General features: G+C 39.8%; 1 protein-coding gene across 1 annotated transcript; it reads right to left on the bottom strand.

Annotated features, from left to right (window-relative positions):
- LOC135254109 (histamine H3 receptor) lies at window positions 1-24321 on the bottom strand. Its single transcript, XM_064334061.1, has 3 exons — window positions 24072-24321; window positions 21871-22037; window positions 1-6244 (listed from the first exon to the last, which is right to left on the bottom strand). The coding sequence occupies exons 1-3, from the start codon at window positions 24319-24321 to the stop codon at window positions 5396-5398; spliced, it is 1266 nt and encodes a 421-aa protein (XP_064190131.1). The 3' UTR covers window positions 1-5395.
- Between the last annotated feature and the right edge of the window lie 1761 nt (window positions 24322-26082).

Here is a 26082-nt window from a genome sequence, read left to right as displayed (position 1 = left end):
TACACCGGGTAAAAGACAGGTAAATACGAAGAAAGGCTACAATGGTTGCGTCCTTATGCTTTACTAGATCATGCATGATGGTCCTTCCATTGTAGTCCAATCACTCCGTATTGCAGGAACAGTGATCACTGATGAGATGCAAGGTCAAAATGGTCGTTGGAGATGAAGTGAAGGCATGATTTGAGAAAAGGAATTTGTCTTGTAGCAAGGCTTCTCAGAAAACCTTAGCATCTTAAAGTAAATTTCCATTGGGTTGACCCTGCTAATGAGATTGTCACATACATATGATGGCGATCAGATAGAGAAGAGACTGAAATGTAGACATACGACCCATTTTTTACTAATTAAGTCATTTTTCTTTTTAAAAAAGGAAACCTACAAAGTTTCATCCCTTTTCATGAACATCTAACAGAATTTTTATTAAGAACTGATAAGTACAAGTACACAGTTAAAGCTAAAGAACACTGGCAAAAATGATTATACAATTGACATATTTTTGCACTGAGTTTCGACTATACAGTTGCATAAAATGTACAGTTCAGTTAATTTCCAAATTAATATTATAAAATGGATTTCACTAGAACAGATTTCTGCTGTAGTCCTATGTGACTGTGTTGCATCTCTGATTTATTGACGTCAGCTATTTTTGTAAAGTACTCATTTGAAATTTGAAACCCAAATATCTTACAAACACTTTTGAAGATGCAAAGCAGAATACTTCCCCGTTTTCATTATTAATCAAAAAGCTCTTTCTAAAACATATTTGATATAACCTTACCTTGGCCTTCTTTACAATAACATGAACACATGGCTTATAAAAAAAAAAATGATTTCCATTTGAACACATAAGAGTGAAAACCACACTTGATTTGTGGTCCTTTAATGGCCCATACCATTATATCATATTTCACCCAACAGCACTGAGTTGTAATGTTTAAAGGAAAAAACATTTGTCACGCAAGTTGTATTGCACCAAAAACATTTGCTGTCAATGGGAAATACTAATGTGGTATACTAGTCAGTAAAAAGGAGACTAGGCAAATGTTACAGTTGATCAGAAAACCAGAGGGCAGTGAAAGCAATGGCGCAAGGTGGCAATATTGATGTAAGTTTGGTATACCTGGATGTATGGGAGAAGTCGTGACAGCTTGATGCCAATCCCCCACATTTATATTTCCCCTTTAAATCCATACATATACCATGGCCAACAATACATTTTGATATAAGTAGGAAATGTTCTAAAATGCTTAACAAGACAACTGCTTTATGAGGTGGTTTGTTGAAATAATAAAAAGAGAGAACTTGATTTTGCTCAGTTGAAGATTTCAAGAGTATGCAAACCATTCCTCATCACTAGCTAGGTAAGAGCCAATTAGAATAGTAACCATACACTACCAGACATAACGAAAGAAAGCAACATAAACTAGGCTTTACCATCATATAGTTAACCCTGAAGATCATTCAATGGATAATAATGGTGTAACACTGAACTACTGTAAACTAACATTAGACTCTGTAGCAGTGTCAAACTCTGGACATTACACCCAAATAAAGAAAATTTGACTCCACATGGCTAAGCTTGAAAGCTATTTAATTGTCGATAGCTAACGGTTGGCCTATTTACGATCCACCATGTAAGTTCCAGGCAAAAATGGGCACTGCAAATATTAACTGTGCGAGTTACTGTTATATTGCAGTTCCTGTGGGCTCCAGAAATAAAACCCATTTCCAGCATGTCTCCATTTTTGTGAAAAGAAAAGTGTGTTTCTTTCTCGGCATCCAGAGAAGGGGCAATGCTTAGGCATTTTCAACTTAGCTTGCCTTACCTGCACAAAACTGGCAAGAGCCTCATTTACATTTTACACGTAGAAAGGATTTCACTGGATTTAAGGTTTTTGTTATGTAACTAAGTTAACCCTGTCCACTGAAAACCTGGTGTTTAGCCTAGGGGAAAGCAAGCCAATTTTAGCTCAGGCTTTTTTGTTTTTTTTCCAAGGACCTTTTTAAAATATTTCGCCCATTTGTGAATGCAAAAAATAAAACAAGACATCAGCAAACAATTCAGATTTTTGTTTCCTGGACCTTTAATGTAATTTTATGCTCTTTACCATTATTTCTGGCTATTAGTGTATGAATCTGCTGAAAAAGGCATATTGCACAAAAACAAAACTCGGAACCCCCAGATTCTATACTAAAACATCATGGTTGCTCGTGTAGCCAGTGCGATTTCTGAGAGAACATAAGTCACACATTTTTCCCACTCCTGATTCTCTAATAAATGTGAATATGAATAAACAATTAGGCATTCCAACCTGACCTCTGGATTGTTGCAAGTACCCTAAAACAATATTGTTATAAGAGTACACTCCTGGGCAAAAAAAATGGGCCAAGCCCAAAATTGCAACAAATCATTGGTCAGAAAATTAGCAAGAATTAAACAAATGCACTCCTGAGACCTTCTGTGCCAACATTTGCTTGTTTACTTTTGCTGCAGTGAACTGTTTGGAGAAAAGCTAGAAACAGGGAAATTCAGTTATACAGTAGACAGATTAACATATAATGTCAAATAAGAGTCATGTTTTGTATTTGGTTGCATATCATTTGCATGCCACGACTTCCTGATGTCTGTGACCTATCAACACCATCAGAGTCTGGATATCTTATTTTCAGGATGTCCTACAAGCGATATAAAAACACTTTGTATTTGAATGGATCTCTATGGGAATTGGGGGGTGGGACTAGATTCAGCTGTAAATTATGCTGATACAGTATGGAACACATTTGTTGGCTAAATGGCTTTAAGTCATCAAGGGTCCAAGGCATCAAATGAGCCTCAAACCACTATGCTGCTGCCAGATATGCAGCAGATACTACAAGCATTGTTTCTCCTGATTAATATTCCTGTTGAACTCAATGGAAGAAATATTCATTATGAATATTTATTTATATATAATATTATTTATATATAAAATATGGCCCTTTTTTACCAGGAGTGTACTATGTAGGATTTTTACCTTGAAAATATTAAATAACCATGTTCAGTCATAGATTGGCCTCCTGTCCATGGTGTATTCCTGTCTCTCGCCCAGTGCATGCTGGGATAGGCTCCAGCACCCCCCATGAACCTGACAAGGAATAAGCGGGTATAGATAATGGATGGGTGGATGGATTGATGTTCAGTCATATCTATGATGCACTGGCAGTCTCTGTATTTGTACACGTTTCCCGAATCCGTGCTCCTCTGCCGCTTTTCTGTGTGGGGAGAGGAGGGTCTGGCTACAAAGCCCATGGCATGGGGTCATGATTCAGCAGAGCATTTGTAGCTATTTACTGCAATGGCAGAGGAGAGGAAGCACAAGTACAGTGAAGCTAAACAACAACCTGGGCTTGTTCAAAAACCAGAGTCAACCTAGGTATTGCTTTTCCTCAATGGCCACAAGTGAAGTTCAAAAATGGGATGAAAAGCAACATGGATTTGGCGCTCCTTGTGCTGTCAAACAAATTGATGACCTAAAGTAGGTTTCTGCATTGTATATTCACTCCCATAATTCCATAACAAAGTATAATCACACATCACACTAGGAAGGTTCGTTCAGTGTTTTCCTCACTGAGGAAAACAAAGTAAAGTCTTCATTTGTGTTACCTGGTGATATAACCCTCAACACGGGTATCATTTTAGCCTTCATAACATAATGAGTATGCAGGAGTATCAGTTACTAATAAGACTACATTCTGGTTGTTCTAATTTAACTGGTTTATGTATTAGCAAGGCTGATAGTTATGGGCATGCACTACTGATGTGTCACATCGATTGGCTGGTATTAATAGGCAGTGAAGAGTGAGCTATCCAGCTAAGGACCCAGGAGGGTGGAGGAGGAGGAGGAGTAGAATACAAAACAGACAACAGCCTCTGTTGCAATGACCACACTCTGAAACAATGTTTACTGCTTGTAATGCCATAGACCATAGTTATCCTCCAAATAACTGACTTGCAATGAGCTGCATGTGATGGCTGGAGAAAGCATAGTATTCCAGTGTAGAAATCTATGAATTCAAGTTGGGAATTATATTTGAAACCAAAAGTGATAGAGTTTAACACCCACCTATCAGGAATTTTGCTCAATGCAGTGTCTGAAGTTTGAGACCAGGCCTACCAGAACTACTTTTGAATGTGCATCAAATTCTGAAGAGAATGCATCTTAAATGTCTATGGGTTCCTTTCTTTTCTCCAGGCAATGCAATGATTTTTGGAAAATGGCACCAGCGATCTTTCATGGAGTGAAAAGCAAGTGGTATCACTACTGAATCAAAATTACAATGCCATGCTGAGACACACTAGATTGTCTTCCAAATCAACGTGACAACAGTACCACAGCAAGAGCAATTTACAAGGACTCCAGAAAGACGGTAGCTAAAATTAGGACAGCAGTATCATTTTGAAACCGAAGTAGGTACAAGGTGGCATGCATTCACACCTGTTCAGAGCCCACAAACACGTGGACTCAAAAAGCATTTCTCTTTTGGACTTGACGCATTATCCTTTTGTGCCATAGTATTGTCTGTAATTATCATCCAAAGAGGTGTGACTCAGCTGTGCCTCACTTTGCCCTGGACTTTAAGTGTTTTTGTCACATTGATAGACATAGAAAATTATTGAGCTGATGGCACAGATGGTGAGCAAAAAAGCAAATTCTGAAAAACATTCAACAAATCAATGTGGACCTGCTTTGCCCTTTGGTTTACCAGCACTAAATATACGGATGTACTATTCTTGTTATATTCGTCATGTTTATGATGTTCTCCTTTGAAATCTCTGCGATGAACATCTTTTACACCCTATTTTTTAATGTAATCAGTTCACATTCATAGTTTAGCCCGCAAAACGTTGTAATTGAACAAAGTAATTGTTTGCATCTATCAATGCCTTTGCACATGAGAGAAAACAGCATATGAAAAAAAAAAAAATCCTTTGCCCTTGTATGCACTATGATTTGGTCCACTTTGAGGAGACTGATTCAGTTAAATTTAACATCCATCACTTTCTACTAAATTGCCTTGGTAGGAAATCTTTCAGAGAAATAGATATTCGATATAAACACGTTTTACGTGAAATGAGAGAAAAATACATATTCAATATAAACACATTTTACGTGAAATACCCTGTGTCCATTTTACAATGAAAATTATTCAAGCTTAAAACAAACACATCGGAAGCATGAATGTTGTAAAAAAAAAAAAAGGGGTCTGAGTCAGCATGGGGTCAGCCCCCATATACTATACATTGTGCTTTTGGTCCAAGGTAAACTTCCTTAACATCAGTCCTCCCAGCCTCCCAAGTCTCTTCAGAGAGACTTCATTGCAATATTTTTTAGTTTTTATTTTTTTTTTGTCACTGTCAGGACTCAGTTACAATCTGAGGTTGTACGGACTGCCGTTTGGGGCACAATATTTTAATGAAAGCTCTTTTGAAACTGCCATGGCAGAGAGGATACAGGAATGGGTTGATGGCTGAATTCAGCCACAAGAGCCAGAAGGTGATTTCGTACCAGTGGTAATCTACACAGTGCCCTCTGCAGGCTGCCCGAATGATCATCAGAAGAGTGTATGGTGCCCAGCAGACCCCGAAGATGCACACAATGATGGCCAGCGATTTGGCGATCTTCTTGTCCCGGGACAGACGCGAATGCTGCGTGATTCTCTTGGCGGCCGAGCCGCGGGCCCCGCTCCCGGCCCCGCGGGAGTGAGAGCCGACGGACCTCCGCTTGCCAGACCCCCCCTTCTTCTTCTTCGGCACGAAGGTGTGGTGGCTGGGGCAGCTGGAGGAGGGGAACTGATCGTCCACCTCCACCATGGCGGACGCGACGGCAGCGGCGGGCTCGCCGGAGCACACCTTGCGAGTCTTGACGAAGAACACGGAGGAGCCCTGGGGCTGGGGCTGGCTGCCGCGCTCCTTCATGTGGATGGCCCGGTTCTTGTTTCTCCGCCGGATGTTCTGGTAGATGCTGAGGTTGAAGAAGGCCACCGAAATGAAGGGGGAGAAGAACTCAAAGGTGGAGGCGCAGAGCAGGAAGTACCAGGTGTAGTAGAACTCTGCAAAGCATTCATCGTCCGGCACGTTGCTACTCCCCACCACAAACTCCCAGAAGATGATGGCCGGGCCGTACAAGAGGAATGCCAGGACCCACACGGCGACCATCTTCCACACAGCCAGACTGGTCATGCTCTGTTGAGCCCTGTAAGTGACCTGCGTGGGAAAACAGACGTGTTAATATAAAACTATTCATGTTGCAATTAATATCCTATTCCATCAATATAAATTGATCGTGGTACGGCAAAATGGAACTGAGTCCACAACCACTAAAAATAATACAGCAACCTGCCAAGCAATTAACTGAACAGGTAGGTTCTGCTGGTAAAACAAAATGAATCTGAATGAATTCCAGATATGCATCACTTCTACTTCTCATGCACTGTGTATTGCACACTGTGCCAGTCCTTGCAGAGCTGTTTCTGAGTTAGACTCAATGGAATGTATTGCCCTGAGGTAGTATGTTTCAGTTCTTGCTGATTTGCATGCATTTAAAACCAGTTTTGTTAGTAATTACGCTGGGAATTTTAGAAGCTTTGAAACTAAAAGTCTGAAAGCTGCACTTCAGTTAAGATTTCTACATTACAACAGCACCTCTTCAAAAGCACTCTAAATGAGATGAATGGTTTGATTGCCATTTTAGAGGCTGAATGAGCTGCTATAAAAAGGTTGATGTTGTCTGGATCTGAGGTGGGTTAATTGGATAAGCAGCTTGATGTACTGTTTGTTTTGTAATGGAACTTCATATTTCAGAGCAACGCTTGAGGAAGCAAAATCCCAACCCTATATTATTAAGTCATGCTTTTAATGAAACAATCTTCTTGCTATATATTATACTAATATATCCCACAGGAATTATAGAGAATATCAACCGGACACAAAGTATATATCGGAATAACTACAATAGACATTCAATTACATTTTAGTAGTTTTTAGCTTTTCTGCAAAACATTTGGGGACAGTTTCAAAGGCACATATTTAGCCTAGTCCCAGACTAAATTCAATTTTGAATTGAGATTGTCCATATAGTCCATGTCTTAGTCTGTGTCTGTGTAACTGGCCCTTGGTGTATCAGTGAATGGAGATAATTAGGTGCAGTAATTCAGCCACACAGAGCCTTGTTTCAAGCCCTTCACATAATTTATCAGTTGGCCTGTCTATGGAAAGGGCATGGAACCAGGTTTCTTTCTCCAGCATTAGAAAATTTCAAAATTGATACTCACCCCCCTCCCCTCAAACAAATAAATTACTCCATTTTGAAGAAAACTGAACTGCAAAGGTCAACTTTGACACTTCACTGACACTTTTAAAGCTTTAATGGTCTGCCTTATTGTCAGCTCTTATTGCCAGTCAGGCTGATGCTAATAGACTGACCTATGACCATAATGTAGGATTAATACCAGGCTAACAACAAAAAGCACATTGTGGCAAGTTTCCTGCCTGGTAATCTGATTTCACACGCGCACATCTCGTTTCCAGGTGCCAAGTCAGAAAAGATAATCAATGTCATTTAAAAATAAGTTTCACACTGTGGCTGTTCCCAATTTTCATATCTGCTCTGTTCTAAACAGGTCATCCATATTTGGCTCACTCTGTGAGAACATCGCATACCACTTACAACCTTCTGTTGGCCCAAAACAGGCACTGGCCAGGCCCCCCGGCACATCGTGCACCCTCCCAGTTTCCTGATGGGACCACAACCGGCCATTTACCTAGCTCTTGCTGTGAGGCTACCCACACAGATGGTCCAGTACCATGTTACCTGGACAGCATCCTTTCCTTAGCCCATACAGCCGTGCACAACCCAGTTTAACAAACCCAACCAGAACCCAGCAGCAAGTGTGCGCACAGGCCGCACGCCTGCGTAACGTTTCCCCAGAGCCTGACCCCGGCTGTGTCCAAACATGCCGGCAGTTCTTTTCCACCTCCTTCAATTTCCCGGGATATTCCCCACGAGATATCAAGCACTCCCTTAGTGTTTTATGAAGAGCAGAGGGCCACTTCAAAGAAAGAAGTGGTCTCACCTGAAGTAGTGGCACTTCAAAGAGAGACGATGAGGTTTAGTGAGTCTCTTCTGTCATTCTGTGAAAACCGACCACCTGGCCTCATCCCCCCCCCCCCCCCCCCGGGCCCCCTTCCCTTCCACCCAATCAGACAGGTTTATTTTTAGATCCTCTGTGTGGAAACCCTGAGCTGGCCTGCCATGAGAAGCATCTGGCTTTTGTTCCAACTGAACCCCTTAATCAGTTACTGGCTCAACTACAGGAGTAAATTACTGCAGGTGGCAGTGTAATCAAATGATAGAGACGAGAGAGATATTAACAGAAATCGCTGGATCACTGACCCACATACTGTGACAAGTAATCATTAACTACATTTTTTATGTCCTTATTTGTTGTTTTGAATTGTTAATATTTAGGTTGTGTTTTTCCATTTCAATTTTCAAAATCATGCTTGCGATAACTCCTACGCCTTGAGTTACGGTCACAGTTAGGATTTAGGGTTAGAGTTAAAATTATTTTTGGGTTGGGTTAAGGTTAGGGTTCCAGGTGTTGAGGCAGGTTTCTAAGAGGGGTCCTGGGGTAATAGCATTGATGTCCTCCTGAAAATCAGGAAAATTTTGATTGTTAAGAGCAAGGTTATTATTGTGAACTAAGACTAAGATGAAAACTATGTTAAAAAACTGAACTGAATTCCAAACTGAAATAAAAACAAAACTGCATGTTTTTGAACAAAAACTAAATGGACACTAGCAAACCCACTTAAAATAACTAGAACACTTCATGTGTATTTTTATTTTTTCTTCTTTTGATAATTTTGGGCAAATCATCTAGTATTCTTTATTCTGTGGCAGGATTGCAAATTGTATGTTTGAGCATTGTACCCATACAATTGTGCAATAGAACTGTAAACTTGGTGAGGCAGCTCCTTTACTAGATTTCTTTCAAATAACCAAGTTGTAGCATAGTTTCCAAGATGATAAAAACATTTTTTCCTCTTTGACCCAGATAAGACTTCTTTACATTTATGTTTCCCTATGTGGTGGGGCAAAATTGTGGTGGCAAAGCAGCAGGCATTTTTACATCTTGCAAATGCCTGGAGCTGACCAGGTTATTTGATTGTGTCGCTGTTATCGGTTTGAGAATTGCATTTTTTTCAACAGTATTTCCCCCCATTATTCCAACGTGGTTATTTTGTCATGGTGCTGCATTAGCTATGCCAAGCTATTCTGTGTTAATGCAGTGTGATATCATCTCCCAACTGTGTTTTTCATTATCCACATAATGAGTTTCTTTTTCTAAACAGGGGTGTGTGTTCATAGGGTGGGGGGCCTCATGTAGGCAGTCATGATTAATACAACGGTCAAAAGCTATGGATAACTCAGAGAATAAGTGCTGCACAACTAAAAAGATTTACTGCACTTTACCTGTGTTCATTATTTTTCTCAGAAACATATATAGTCACAAATATAATAGGTTTTCAGATGAGGTACTAGGCATGTTTCAATGTTTGTGAGGTGATTGGAAAGGAATAAAATAACAGGTTGTTTCTTTTTACTCTAACGGTGTTCAAGGAACATTATATTCCAGAAGGAAGAAAAGAACAGAAACGCAAAAATAGGGGGAAAAAAGCTCCTTCTGTTCAAGCAGAGCACGTTTGTGCCTTAGCAGGAACATTATAAATAAAAGCACAGCACTTGACTTGAGCCAAGTGGAAAATCTATGAAAGGATCATACTAATAAAGGCTGCTAAATTGTAACTGAATTGTTGTTCATGGTTTTTCCATTGCAATGTAACAATTTTTTTTCTCACAAATGGTGTGGTCAATACAAAATACAGATTTAATTGTAAGGATAAAATTCATGACCTAGACAGTGGATACATGACTAGACTAATATTATGTTACGACCTGATAGTCTAGAATTTTGATAGACAACTCTGCACAAGGCAAAAATTAAATGTATACGTTTAGAAATGTAAACAGGCACCCCTAATCACCCACCTGAATTTGGTTGCCATCATATGAACAGGTGTTTCTGACTGTTCATTTGGCAGAGTATGAATTACTTCTGAATGAATAAATACTGAGTATGCGAATGCAGCGGGTGTAACCGCCTCCCTCAGAGACCCCCGATGTGTACTCGCATTGTAACAACTGCTGTGTGTTTGCACAAACTGTTCAGTGAGTAAGGCGGATAGGAACATTTTGTGAAAGCTTTTTGTCTCCTTATGACCAGTGTCATGCCTTTGAGTGTTTTTTTCTTTCCCCTTTTTCCCTAGTCATAGACGATGCCTTTGTCAGAAACACATTTGGAAGATCAAAGACAGATCTCTAAAGGTCAGTGGAGATAATTTATATTCATTGGTATACAGGCTGTTGTGACAGATGCAACATTGAAAAGAAAAATGAACAATATACAAATATTCACAAATAAAAGAAGCAACCATAAATGTAAGCCATGTGTTAAGTGATCACACAAAAATGAACCAGCAGATAGCTGTTTTTATGTTGGTTTTGTCCTAATTCACTGATGACATAACAGAATCTGTGAACAAACATGGTGCTGAAAATTCAGTGTTGCAGGGTTTGTTTCAGCCTTGATAGTTTGATCATGTTATTCACAACACTGATACTATGCCAGTTTGAAATATTTCCGGTGCAAAACATATTTGTGAAAAGGCATGCCAAGATTCACTTTGCATTGTGAGGGTTGTAAGTACAATCAGGACACTGTGATACTGCTGTTGCTTGATGGTGACATGATCAGAAGCAGTTTCCATCTCCAGTGTCAAACCCCCATTAAATGACCACCTTGGAGACAGAAATTTACAGGAAAATCAATTGTATCATGTTTTTCAGCAGGGGATAAGAATGCACCTTCAGAGGGAAAATATTCTGCACATGTTTTGTTGGATGAAAAATAGGACTTATTTTTGAGTATTTTGATCATTTCTATACTTGTATACACGGTATACCCATGCAGGAAAGAGAGAAGACTTTTTTTTTTTTTTTTATATCAAAAGTGGGTGATGAGAGAAGTTGCCATGGTGTGTGTGTGGGGGGGGGGGTGAATTATTATTAAGGAGAACTGCAACGTCATTAAAATTGGTGTGGCATTGGTGCTTGTATGAGTCACCACTAAAATATATTTTTCTTTTTTGACCCATTGATTTAATACATAATTGAATGTGTTTCCACCAAATCAGTCGAAGTCAAAAAATATATAGGTGGATAGCCTACTCATGAGGGAAAGATATTGACAAAAATAAGTGAGACAGAATGTTTACATGTCTGCTTTTTTCAGAAATACAATACCATTTACACCTTGCTTTCAAAGGGGATTAACAGCAGACGACAGTCAATGGATGTCGCATCCATGTCAGTACTCTGTAGAAAGCTTAATATAACCTTAATCAATAGACCTCGGCTGGCATTAAACTAACTACAGACACAAAAACCAGGACAAGGAGAGATAGACACTTAAGCAGGATAAAGAACATCTATAACCAAATGCCAAGCCTCCCTTAAAGGCCCAGGAAATTGCTAGGGAAGGAGATGAATATGGAGATAATGATGTGGTCACTGACCTCTATATCACTTCACTATGTCCAAAAGTCACTCAGAGCTTCAAGAGTTTATATGAATACCATGGGCCGGGGAACATTACAGGCAACACTAGCCAGCATAACGAGATGTGGGAACCTTACAATAATCTAAGAAACCAATAAGCAGGGGGTAATAACATTAAACAGAAAGTTATTCCATAAAGACAAATTTTGAGAGGTGCATATAGTGTCCTGCAAATTTATTCAAACCATTGATGAAGTTGAACAAAAATGACTGCATAAAATGAATAATACAAGTACTCAGAAATATTTCATTTCATAGATATGGAAAATATTCTGCTTTAATAGTGGATTCAATCAGTGGGGTCCTGCCCATTCAAACTAAAGTGGCCCCCTCAGATTTTGGATTTTTGGCCTCTCTCAGTTACAAAATGAACTCTTTTCAAAATTCATCATTTGTAATATTTATGCATGGTCTCAGATTATACAAGTCAAAAGTATTCTTCTAAATATGGGTGAGAATATACTTTGGTAAAAGCATAATCCCCTTTTCCCCATGTTGCTAGTTCCTCCCTCAAGTCAGCTGGTATCAGTCACAAGATATTACCCCAGTGGGTTTGTACCTTGAGCCACAATGCACATTAGGACCAGACAGAAATGAGCACCCATAGCGACATCTTAGCATTACCATCTCCGTTGGTACCTGATTCACGGTGCATGTTGAGGCAGTTCAGCCTGTCAGTTGGCAAACTAGAGTGGTGGGTATGACTAGCCAGTGCCTGCAAACATGCAAAAATGGGAGAAAACACATTCACTCATTTGTTTCCCTTTTAGAAATACGGTTATCTAGTTGGTAAAATTAGCTTCTAGTTAGTGGTTTACTAGCCTGGGTTTGGCATACATCCAGGAAAATCTGAAAATCCATAGACTAGTTTTCTAGTCATTGAGAACTCATGGGAAATGAGAATTTTTTTTTTTTTTAAACAATCGATGATGGCAATGAAGCGAAGCGTACTGCAACACAACAACCAAAATAAACACAACACAACACAGTTTTAAGTTTGGGTTTGGGGTATGTCCAATGAGCAAGTATAAGTCACTCAAAGTCGTATGAAAAGCCCTGTAGATTGGTGTTGTGAATTCAGATGTCGCAGCATGTTTTCTAGTTATGTTTTCTTCGGTTGCTACTGTAGCCAAAAGTATGTGGACATCCAAACATCATACCTATATGTGCTTGTTAAACATCTCATTCCAAAAACATAGGCATGAATATGGATTTGGTCCTCCCTTTGCTACTATAACTCTCCACTTGATTTTGGAACATGGCTGAAGGGATTTACTTCCGTTCAACCACAAGAAAAATCCATTGGGAACCTAATTCACAAATAGTTCTTGTGCTGACGTTGCTTCCAGAGTCAGTCTGGAACTCGGTAGTGAGTATTGCAACAGACAGATGATTTTCACATGGTACATGCTTTAGCACTCGTCGGTCCCATTTTGTGAGCTTGTGTTGCCTACTGCTTCATGGCTGAGCTGTTGTGGCTCCTATACATTTCCACGTCACAATAACAGCAATTGCAGTTGACCGGGGCTGCTCTAGCAGGGCAGAGATTTGACTAATTGATTTGTTGGAAAGGTGGCATCCTATGACAGTGGCACAGTGAAATTCACTGAGCTCTTCAGTATGACTTATTCTACTGCCAATGTTTGTCTATGGAGATTGCAAGGCTGTAGCTTGATTTTATGCACCTATTAGAAATGGGTGTGGCTGAACTAGCCAAACCCACAAAATAGAAGGGGATGTCCACATACTTTTGGCTATGTAGTGTCTATGGGCCTACATCCATCTTACATTGCATACCAGTAACATAAAACAAAGAAACATGCAAGTTGAATAACCCCAGATAGCCAGCGAATACGTGCCGGATCTATGACTGAACAGACCAATCTCCTTTAAAGGGGAAAAGGTGTAAGCCTTTGGCGGTTGGAGGGCAGCTGCCTCTTGCATATCTTGGTTGTTTCCGATGGCATAGAACTAGTAATGTTTCCAAATGGCCCTCCTGAGGTGAGGTGAAGTTACAATCTTCCATTTGGAATGTATAGCCTACATGCTACATGGATAGTGTTATATCCAAGGACGTATTTATTGTCAAGTTGTCCACTTGTCCCCTTTTGAGTTGTCTATATGTCTGCTCTCTCTCTCTCTTTCTCTCTCTCTCTCTCGCTCTTGTTTTGCCTTTGTTCCTCTCCTCCTGACAGGTTGCTCCGCCCACTACAACGGTGATTGAGGTAACGAGCTGCAGGTGTGGGAGAAGGCGGGTCAAGTATAAATACCTGGGAGCTGAGACGCGACTCCTTTCTCCTGCCACCAGACTATCCCTAGAGCAGTCATCTCTTACAGTTGGGAAAACTACTTCAGCCTGTTGTGGCCCTATTTTGGTGTTGTGTGGAAACCTAAATTATTGAAGCAATAAACAGATTTCAGATATTCTTTCCAGGAAGCTGGGGAGTGGGTGCCATTTTGTTTAATATATATATTTTTTTCTTTTGTTGAACCCATTAAGACCGGATGCAACATTTGCATGTATATCCGTTTACAACCGGGTGCAACGTGAGCGTGTTTTAGGCCCTGTCATTGTTTTCAAGACATGTGACCAATGAAATGCATCGTGATTCGCTGAAATCCACATTGGGAAGGCGATTATAAGATAAGATATAAGATACTTTTATTGAACCCCGTGGGGTAATTTGTCCTCTGTATTTGACCCATCATAGTTACTTAGGAGCAGTAGACAGCCACAGTGCAGCGCCTGGGGACCAACTCCAGTTCTTGGTCAAGGGCAACTGTAGGAGCGCACCTAACATGCATGTCTTTGAGTGTGGGAGGAAACCGGAGTACCCGGAGTAAACCCATGCGAACACGGGGAGAACATGCAAACTCCACACAGAGAGGATCCGGTCGGACCTGGATTCGAACCTGAAACCTCCTTCTTGCGAGGCAACAGTGCTAACCACTATGCCACCGTGCAGCGAGAGCAGTATTTTAAAAAAACTTGGTGAAGAATGGAATCATCCTAGTACTGACACTACAGACAGAAAATGCAGTGTGTCTGAAGTTAACAGTGAACACATCAGTGAGCCCATTTCTGTTACAAGAGTGTGAACAAACTGTGATAGTTATTGCACTACTACTGCCAGTTTGTTTGTTTTATTGAAAATATGGCTGGAAACAACAAGCACATTCGTCAACATTTTTTTTAGTTTTATTGATTTTTTAAAAAATGTTAATGAACATTAGGGCAAAGGCAATACTTTCCCATTCAAAGCCAAAAGTTTTAAGCTCTCAAATGGTTTTCATGTTCCTATGTGCTACAGAGGCTGAGAAATAAAGGTGTTAGTGAACGTTGACAATTCTGTCAAGTTTTTTTCAGAAAACCCTCAGGTTTTAGAAGGTTGTTTACAACAATGCCTTAGGTTGTAGAATGTTTTTTTTTAGAGGGCGCCTTAGGTCTAAATGGTTTAAAGTTAGGAAGAGGAAGGTAAGATTCTTTGTTCTTTTGTTCTCCTTTTTTTTGTTTTGAGGGTATTTAGTTTCCTATGTTCAGGTGGATGCGTTTTGTTTGTTATTTTGGCCTGGCCCACTCCTGAAGTTTGTTTTTATTTTTGCTTCCTTAATAAATTGTAAGATTTGTTGAAATCTGGTTGTGGTCTGGTTGTCCGGGAATTCGTTAAGAAATGTGCATTTCGAATCTGCTCATCTGGTCCTGAAAATGTATTTTTAATGGCATTCACAAGCAAGTGAAATGCAAAGAATTTTACGGAACTGCCAGGACCTGTTGTGCTTACGTCTACATAGCTGGTTATATAGCAAATTAATTAGCAACCTAATTAGGTGTGTAGTGTTAATATGTACTACTTCCTCCAACATCAAGCTCTGACACTGTGAAATTAATATTACTGAGTGGTAACCAGGGTCATTGAAGGGATTACATTCCTTTTTGGCAGATGTAAATGTTTGTGTTGAACATGCCTCAAAGCGAGAGGACACTAATTTATTTTTCTTTATTTAATTTTACTTGGTTTAGCTTTTTTACTACTTTTTATAGCAGCCTAAATTTGCTGAAAATAAAGGTGGTTTTTTGCATACAACACATTTTGGTTTCTTTCCGTACTCAAAAAACATGACAATCGGAAACAGGATTCGATAAGAACCAAATACCCATACCCAATACTCTACTAGAAACCTGTGCAGTTTTCTTATAAAGTGGCTGAGGCAAAGCTGAGAAGAGAACACCGTTTTCTTCTCAGTTTTACTTGGATTGTAATTACTACAGCAGTCAATGTTCCACCCTACGTACACCAGCCCCCCACCCCCACAATTTTACCATGAAACTAACCCAGATGGATCACTCTGCATCAAGTGTGTGTGTGTGTGTGTGTGTGTGTGTGTGTCTCAGTACAAGTTTCTGGACAGCCTGCTGAGCTGCCATGTGGCCTTTGCAGTCAGAGTTAGAACAGCAAAGTGCTGAGGGCTAACTTTTGCTTCACAGTGTGTCAAATTGGGCTATTTGTTGGATGACTCCTAAGTGCTGATCCCTTCTAAGTAATTAACCTGCACAGATGGATACTCAAGGGCTGCCAAGTCTCCAGCAGTCCAATGGGTGTCCCTGGTCACTGGAAATGTACTCTGACAGAGAGCAGTCATTAACACTGATGAGGCAACTGTGAATTACTTGCACTTTATTACATTGGGAATATTTTATCATATATGTGGGAATGCTACTTAAACAGGCAGGTGTTTGTCACTGAATGCCCCAAGCACAGGCTTGGAAAACTGTTTTCCATATCTCATAAATGACATTATTTTAGATCTTCAGGTAAACCTTAAACTGAGTTAACATATATTTTGTGATGATGCCATGATTCTTGTTTTTCATAAATATTTATTATGTACTAAATAGCTACACTTCCCATAGGAAAGCAAAATCCAAGAAGAGATCTCATGGTTGTTTCTTTCATTTCTCCTAGACACAAATGAGCTATTTTTAATACTAAGGTGAGACCAAAGGCTTTTTCTCCTACTTCTCAAATTCAACTCAGGAGAAACAACCACATATAATCTAATTTATGTCTTACTCTGATCAAAACAAGAGATCTCTAAATGATCTTAAATAAGTCTAATTTAGGTCTCCTGAACATGGGACCATGAGATCAGAGAAAGAGCTCAAATAAAACTCTATGATTCTTCTCAAATATGTCTCAGTTTTCTCAGTGACCTCATGAGAAACAACCGCATCTCAATTCAACATCCATTTGTTTCAAATTCATTCTCTCATTATCTCATCTTTTCTCCTAAGGGGGTTTTAGGATCAACAATTCAGATTGAAGTGATCTCAAAAAGATGTACAATTGAGATCTTACTACTTTCTCAAGAGTTAAAGAAAAGACAATCCTGAACAAAAGATTTTCCATCTGGGTTAGTACATAATGCATACATTGCCTTCGGAAAGTATTCAGACCCCTTCACTTTTTCCACATTTTGTTACAGCCTTATTCTAAAATTGATGAGAATAAAAATGAATTTAATCAATCTACACACAATACCCCATAATGACAAAGTGAAAACAGGTTTTTTAGAAATTTTTGCAAATTTATTAAAAATAAAAAAATTAAATATGACATTTACACAAGTATTCAGACCCTTTGCTATGACACTCAAAATTGAGATCAGGTGCATCCTGTTTTCCATTGATCATACTTGAGATGTTTATACAACTTGATTGGAGACCATCTGTGGTAAATAAAATTGATTGGACATGTATACCTTTCCAAATCACCTGTTTATATAAGGTCCCACAGTTGACAGTGCATGTCAGAGCAAAAACCAAGCCATGAAGTCAAAGGAATTGTCCGTAGACCTCCGAGACAAGATTGTGTCAAGGGATCTGGGGAAGGGTACCTGCAGCATTGAAGGTCCCAAAGAACACAGTGGCCTCCATCAGTCTTAAATGGAAGAAGTTTGGAACCACCAGGACTCTTCCTAGAGCTGGCCACCCGGACAAACTGAGCAATCGAGGGAGAAGGGCCTTGGTCAGGGAGGTGATAAGAACCTGATGGCCACTCTGACAGAGCTCCAGAGTTCCATTGTAGAGATGGGATAACTTTCCAGGAGGACAACCATCTCTGCAGCACTCCACCAATCAAGCCTTTATGGTAGAGTAGTCAGACGGAAGCCACTCCTCAGTAAAAGGCACATGACAGCCCGCTTGGAGGTTGCCAAAGGGTACCTAAAGGACTCTCAGACCATGAAAAACAAGATTCTCTGGTCTTATGAAACCAAGATTGAACTCTTTGGCCACAATGCCAAGCGTCACATCTGGAGCAAACCAGGCACCGCTCATCATCTGGCCAATACCATCCATACAGTGAAGCGTGGTGGCAGCATCATGGTGTGGGGGTGTGCTTTTTCAGCAGCAGGAACTGGGAGACCAGTCAGGATTGAGGGAAAGATGAATGGAGTTAAAGTACTGAGAGATCCTTGATGAAAACCTGCGCCAGAGTGCTCAGGACCTCAGACTGGGATGAAGGTTCACCGACCCTAAGCACACAGCCAAGACAACGCAGGAGTAGCTTCGTAACAAGTCTGGGAATGTTCTTGAGTGGCCCAGCCAGAGCTCGGACTTGAACCCAATCGAACATCTCTGTAGAGACCTGAAAATAGCTGTGCAGCAACGTTCCCATCCAACCTGACAGAGTATGAGAGGATCTGCAGAGAAGAATGGGAGAAATACCCCAAATACAGGTGTGCCAAGCTTGTAGCATCGCGCCCAAGAAGACTTGAGGCTGTACTCGCTGCCAAAGGTGCCTAAACAAAGTACTGAGTAAAGGGTGTGTGAACTTATGTAAATGTGATAGTTCAGTTTTTTATTTTTGATAAATCTTCAAAAATGTCTAAATCCTGTTTTTGCTTTGTCATTATGGGTTATTGTGTGCAGATTGATGAGAATAAAAATGAATTTAATCAATTTTATAATAAGGCTGTAACATTAAAAAATGTGGAAAAAGTGTGCTGGAAAAAGAGGGTAATTCAAAATTATGCGCTTTTTAAAAAAAAATCTTTAAAGCATGTAATGGCAGGACAGTTCTATCAGCTAGACAGCTTCGACATAAGTATGTTGGACTGTTGCTTTGTATAAAAACAAAAAGAAAGAACTTATCAACACCCTAACTGACAACATACTATATCCATGGTCCTAGACAAATCAACAGAAATGACAGACAAATGTGTTTTACATATTTTATTCCTTCTTCAAGGTAAGTGCATGAGAACCAATTGAAGTTGCTGATACACTGTACCAGATGCGGAAACAATGACCCCAACGGTTTGTATAACTGTCAGTGAAGTTGAATTGAAAAAACAACATATTAAAACCCTGATGAACTCAAAAATAAGCCACGTTTCCATAAACCCGCTCAAAAATGACTTGAAGCTGGTTTTGATCCAAAGCAAGTGTGTAGGTGCAACATGACAACCCTCCTCAATTGGACTCAATTTTAGGTTCCAATGAAAAATGTGAAACTGAGCTGGGCAATTACAAATTATGTTCATTACATTACATTCATTTAGCTGATGCGTTTATCCAGAGCAGCTTACAATAAAAGAAAAACAGAACTGCAGATACTTAATTAACAATAGGCCCCGATTTAGCTAACAACATTATCAGATCAGTGAGCAAAGATGCAACATCACTAAAGCACTAGTGCAAGTTAATCGCACTAACCAACAACCAAAGTATTAATAATATGTACATATGACTACATAGATAACAGGAACCCTCAGAAGATATACATAAACCCAGGGGCGTTGCTACTGGGGCACAGGCCCCCCATTACTCAAATCACACAATTTTTTTCTTGAATGCCTACGACATGCACACTGGCGTGCATGGACAGTAATGTGCACGCCGCGGTGTACAGACCCAGACCGCAAGGTCCGTGCCTCAGCTTGTATTTTGGGTTAAACTGCGTTGCTTTGACATTGTGGATTAGAAAAAAATCCATTAGTCTCCCGTTATTATCAATCTAAATTAATCCACTGCCAAATATAGGAGCTTGTTAAAACTCAAACACTGATCACAGATCAATACTGGGGCACGTACCCCAGTAAAAGGGGTCTAGCAACGCCCATGCATAAACCTATATCAGTGTTCGTGCATGAGGTTAGTGTGCAGTCTCTTGCTGGAAGATAATTCTTCTGTCCTGACTACTTTGGTAAGTTCATTCCACCACTGCGGGGGCCAATACAGACAGGGATCATTACTGGGAGAAGTAACCACACTGGAACTGGAGAGCCAGTCACCACCTCAAGGTTGTGGAAAGGAGAGTTTGATTGATCGGATAAAAGGTGGAGCTGTTCCATTCACTGCATGTCAGGCTAACACCTAGGTTTTAAATCTGATGTGAGGTGAAACAGGAAGCCAGTGAAATGTGATGTGGATGGACATGATCACATGTGGGATGAGTGAACACAAGACACATGGCTGAAAATAGCACTGCACTGCCATTGGGTGATTTCTGGAATGCAGTTGAAGAAATGTTTCCGAGTCTTACTCGGAAGATAAAACTATATGTGCCCATAGTCAACGTATCCACCTCTGTTCATGCAGACAGATTAATCTTTTCATATGTATATGTTTTCATGCAGCATCATCAGTCAGGGACAGGACGACAACTGACCATGATCTTATTTATTTACAGAGTTTAGGACCTCAAATTTTCATTTCAACTGTGTACACTACACTCCTTTATCATTATTTGAATCATTGCTGCAGACTATTTTTAACACTTCTCATTTTACCATTTCAAAATTAAATGTTACACAACTGTTTTCATTTTAATGTGTTTTCTGCATCTGACTGAATTTAATGCATCACTGCTACTCGTAAACATTACTGTCAATCACTGTCTGTGCTTAAATTGGTAGATTACTAGGGTGGTGCAATCAGGACATTGGCTTGAACATGTGGCTTCACAAAAAGGCTGTCAACCTTTTGTTGATGGTGACTGAAGTACATTTGTGAAAACAAGCGTGAAGACAAATTGGTCGCACAAACTTTGAAAATCCCCTCGCCCCAACACACGCTTACATTCTGTGTTCACCTATCTCCCTCCCTCCTCTGTCACCCTTCTGTCCTGTCTACATTCAATTCCTGTCTGACTTTATATACTGACTTAATATATTGCCTTTTCCGTTTTCGTGGCAATATTTTAAAGTGTCTTCGCATTATTAAAAAGCATTATGCAAATTTCAATGATGATGGCCATGATTATTATTATTATTATTATTATTATTATTATTATTGCAAAAATCATTTTAAGAGACCATAGATTATTTATATTAAGGAAAGCCTCTCATGTCCAGCTTGGCACCATTGCCAGCACTGCAATCATGCACATGTACCAGATAAGGTCAGTCACATGTAGCCACTGAAATGACAGAAATGTCCATTTTACACAGACACATCATTTTAAGACTAACAAGATCCTGAAGGTGTAAGTCCAAGACGCATGTGAGTGTTCTGATGTGAACACTGAAACCATACTGTTTTCAAATCTAGTTGTAATCACTGATGGAGGTAGCACTGAGGGCTAGCAGAGAGCAATAAATGTGAACTCAGAGGTAGCACGATGTCATATGTAAGGCCGTGCTGGTCCTCGGGGAAATACTACCACAATAAACAGTACGCATGAGGTACCGCCAAACTTGTTCTAGGGTTGTGCTTTATCGTTGCAAAAGGTTTGTCTACACATAATGACATGCTTAAAAAAAATATCTGTGAAAGAGATCTGCCTCAAAATTGACAAGTTTTAGCTCAATAAATAGACACTGATGCAGCACACACAGGGCAAGGGGGGTTGCATCTGGCAGAGCAATCCTAATCCTGTTGCCCAGTAGCGGCTCCTCTGGTTGATGGGTGGACCTGCAATCTGTCTGCACCAGCTCCATGGCATACATAGCCCTGCAGCACAACGGCTGCCCACCTCAGTGCAAAGTTACCAAAAACCCATGAGATGAAGGAACTGGAAGTACGCACATTTAAGGACGAATGCACAAGGCTGTGTCGTCCAAAACCAACCAAGGATGCTGCAGAAATGGAATGGGGGCTGTAGTTAAGTTTCCTGCTTGATGTAAAGCCAACGGTGACCATACTCACAGCTCTGGTGACGGAGAGGAAGCGGTCGTAGCTTATGAGAACGATGTTAAAGACCGAGGCGGTGCACAGCAGGTAATCTACGACCAGCCACAATTTGCACAGTCCTCTCCCGAACATCCACCGCCCAGTTAGAATGTACGGGATGTAGACCGGGATGCAAAAGGCCCCTGTAATCAAATACAGCACCATCAGACACAAAGCGCTATCACCATCAGGCATATTGGTAGTGTGTGTGAGGACCAAGCCAATCTGCAGCGCGTGACTGAACAGGCAAGCAAGATTATCAGCACCAATCCATCAGAAGTCCTACACCCCACCGGGCACACCATTCTATGATAGGCTATCAGGCCCAACACACCCTAAGACATGACTGCACAAGTTAGCATCTTTAGCACTGTTTAATCTTGCTAAAATTATAAGTGCTCCGGTGTTATCAATGAACAAAGAAATGCATGGATAAACATTATTTCAGATCTCTTGCTTTGAAAGCATATTTGAACAAACACAAACCTGACACATGATATACAATACATAACAAGCTATTTCCATTTAACTCCAATAATAAAATATTATTAATAATTATTAGATAGTTATGTCCAGGGGCACCACCAGGGATGTTTGGCCCCAAGAAAATATTTCACATTGGGTCCCACCACCCAAGAAAATTTGATATTTCTTGAGGGCCCCTGTCAGTCTTCCCCCTTGGAATCATCTTACAGTAACTTCCATTTATGTCCATTGGGATTCATATTTATTGACATTACAGCCAACCACCTATCATATTGTTTATGCTGCGATATTGACAGGCAAAGCTGGAAATTATACAATAAATACATATGAATGGAAGAAATAATCAGCTAGAGCATTTATTACACACCAAAGGCAAGATAATAACGGTTTATCTTCATTTTATTTAAAAATAGTTGTACCCCAATAGTTTTTCAGGAGTTTTTTCATTTGTTCTAGGAAATCCATGGAATCATTGCATGATAATGTAACTGTGAACACTACTTTACAAAAGAAAACAATGATTGATTGATTGATCATTCTTTCTGTGTTGTTTCTCATGAACTGAAAGCTGCTTTGAGTGAAATTTGTTGCCACAGATAATGTTTAACATTTATGACAGGAAGCATTTTTTATTATTTTTTTATTTTTTTTGTCTCAACCAAGAGTAGTTCACTGAAATTTTTTAAACTCCTAGAACATCTGGAACAGCAGGTATTATGTGAATGAAACTGTCAATCTTAAATAATGTATGTCCATCCCTTTTCTATGTTTCTTCAGGCATTGGTAATAGTGGCTTTGTATTTAAGAAAAAATATGTGTTTTTAAAGGACCCCTTATTGCAGAAGACACTGTGTCGGTACGGTCTTTATCTGGCAATGCGGGAGGTAAATCAAGACAGACTTTGTGATTTCGAAGACCTAACCTACATTTCATGAGGTTATTAAAGAACCCAGAAAAATATCGCAAGGGATAGGCGGGCGACTCCCTGGGGTCCTGGACAAACCTGTGTAATATACTTGGCAATTTAACCAGGAGTAAAAGAGTTTGGCTGAAAGAGAAGGTGTGCCTGCGTAAAACCTAGCATCAACGAAGCACTTCCAGCCATTTGAGGAAGTATCAATGTTTTCCAGGTGGGGTCCAGTACTGTCCGTTCAAATTGTTTTCAATTTGACTGTGGAGAAACATATTTTGCCGTCAGCCAAACGCATTTATAAATGCTAAAACAGATAACCATGACTGAAAATACATTTTGTGTAGATATACGCTCCACGTGTGCCGTTTTGTGCGATACTATATTATATGAATCATATAATCAATTGCCTACGAATTTGCAACCCTAAAATCACATGAATTACGTTATAAGTTTGTCCAGAACGATGACAGGAATTGAGATATCTGAGAGTCGTCTTTATTTTGTTGATCAGTAAAAATACACGTTCTGGCTAATGATAGGCATAAATCAATTAACGGGAAAAGAAAATACATGGAGAATTAAAGTAGGGTTCGGACTGAAGACGTTCGTGTTGAATAATTTTCTTGTCTGGATTCTTGCCTGGAACATTATAATTCCGGGTTATTTTTGAGCGTGCAGTGGCTTCAAATGTAGCTATTCAATGCATTTTAGCCGATTTGTTTATTTTATGTTGTAAAATAAAAGTAGATTAATGTGAGCTACATTTATACATACTCACCTACAAGAAAATCTGATATCGCAAGGTTCAAGAAGAAATAGTTGCTTTGGTTTCGCAGGCTCTTGTCCACTATGAAAGCGAGGATGACCAGTGCGTTCCCAACTACGACTACAACTACCAGAGTTACCATAAGCACAGCCAGGATCACCATGACAAATCCCGAAAAGGCAGCACCAGTGCTGCTGATCCTCGAAGAGTCGTTATGAGTGAGATTGAAGCTCGTGTTAATTCCAGGGATATCAGCTCCCATAATCTACATGAAAAACATGAACACGCAGGTCTGCTCGTGATTAAGATGAATTAACCGATTTATGAATCATTGTTTTAAAAATAATTACAATCCACATTTGAACGAAGCCGAATGAGAACTATATGAAGACTATATTTGCATGTTGTCAGGTAATTTCAGAGGTATGTTATGAGTCGGAAATGTATTCGAAAACAGGCAGTAAGTCCAAAATTACTGTCAGAAGAATCTTCAAAAATCAAAATGTGTTGCGTGTGTCGAGTTCTAGAGCCATCCAATCTGATAAAACACTCTTGGTATTCCAAGGGAAAAGAGCGAAACGTGTTCCGTTTTTTTCCTTTGAAGAGGATCCGTTTGGAAGGGGCTCGCTGTGGAGGATGCGCAACTAGTTACATTGTGGTTTGGGGAAATACGCCCGGACGCAGCACCTGTAGTCAAACTGATTCGAAGTGTCAACAGTATAGGCTTGTCTTCGACACTGACGGTCTCGGTGTTTATGCAAATTACGTTTGTTTTCTGTTTTGTTTTGGCAATCAAGGGATTCCATTGCCATTAAAGTCGTGAACATGCAACTTAAGAGGCTACGCCTCTGACTGGGACAAAATACTCGTATTTGTATTTCATTAAGAATATTTATATTTTTTGGTTGTATTTTATAAAAGAGAGCTTTACTTACTAGTTCAGTCTACTCGGCTCAAATATAACATCTACTCATGGCTTATTCCAAAATTACAGTTAATGATAAGCAGTCATATTTAACTGAAGCACGCAGATGTCAAGAAATGTATGTTACAAACTCTTATGATTGGCTACTAGTCCCTCATACATATTGTATAATTTAATTCACAGTACACTGATTTATATGAAATAGTACAATACCTAAAATAAAAGAATATCAGAAAGCCGCCTTAAGACTTCAATCAGTGTGTTATAGGTCTATGATTGTGATATCTATTATGCCTAGGGCCACCAGTTTGTCTTCACCATGTTACCTGCAGAGATTTAAACTGTTTTTGTGAACAATTGTTTTGATTTTCAGAGAAAATATTCCATAAGCATGTCTGCCCCCCTCCCCCCCCCAAAAAAAAACACCCCCCACAGTGACTAAAACTTGTATTTAAATTGATATCCTCCAGGGGTCCTCATAGGCACTCCAAAGGCACAGTCAAGTCACTAACTGACTTTCTAAGTTACACATTTATGAAAACAGTTAGTTGGTCTAATATGGGGAGAGTCAGGACAGACAGTAAACATGGTTGGAAGTTTAAATGCTAGAGAAAAGCATGTCTTTGAGCCAGTGATCCTCACTCCTGGTCCTGCACAGTCACAGGATCTGCTGACTTTGATTGTTACTCAACACTTGAGTAGTACAGAAATTGATTATTTAAAGCAGTTGATTACACAATTACACAGTTGATTAACTCAGGTCACCTGGTTCTCGGGTCTGAATGGGTTGCTGATGTTAAAGAGTAATTACACTCACTGTTTCAGCCTGGCCCCGCCTACTACATGGTTTTGAAAAATGCGTCCTCGGGTGGGTGGGGTAGGTGTGCCCATCTCATTTGCATTAAGTATTCTATATGCAAATGAATTTGTACAGCGTAGCTGCAACAGGCTCATGAAACTTGGATAAAACTGTCAAACTAAGCATTGCAGATCAAATATGAATCCAGATAAGAAGCAATTTCTCACCTCAAAAATTTTCAGAAACATATTTTAGTGGATTGTTTAGGCGGAATATGAGAGAGTCTATGATCAGGCCAC

This window comes from Anguilla rostrata, chromosome 4 (assembly GCF_018555375.3).
Source record: "Anguilla rostrata isolate EN2019 chromosome 4, ASM1855537v3, whole genome shotgun sequence".
NCBI lineage: Eukaryota > Metazoa > Chordata > Actinopteri > Anguilliformes > Anguillidae > Anguilla > Anguilla rostrata.
Note: the sequence above shows the minus strand (reverse complement) of the source record. Positions and strands in the feature narration are given on the sequence as shown.

Coding starts and splice junctions, on each gene's coding strand:
- LOC135254109 (XM_064334061.1), bottom strand. CDS start 24,321: ATGGGAGCTGATATCCCTGGAATTAACACGAGCTTCAATCTCACTCAT. Junction 22,038..24,071: donor GATATCAGATTTTCTTGTAG/GTGAGTATGTAT, acceptor ATTTGATTACAG/GGGCCTTTTGCATCCCGGTC. Junction 6,245..21,870: donor TCCTCTCCGTCACCAGAGCT/GTGAGTATGGTC, acceptor TTTCCCACGCAG/GTCACTTACAGGGCTCAACA.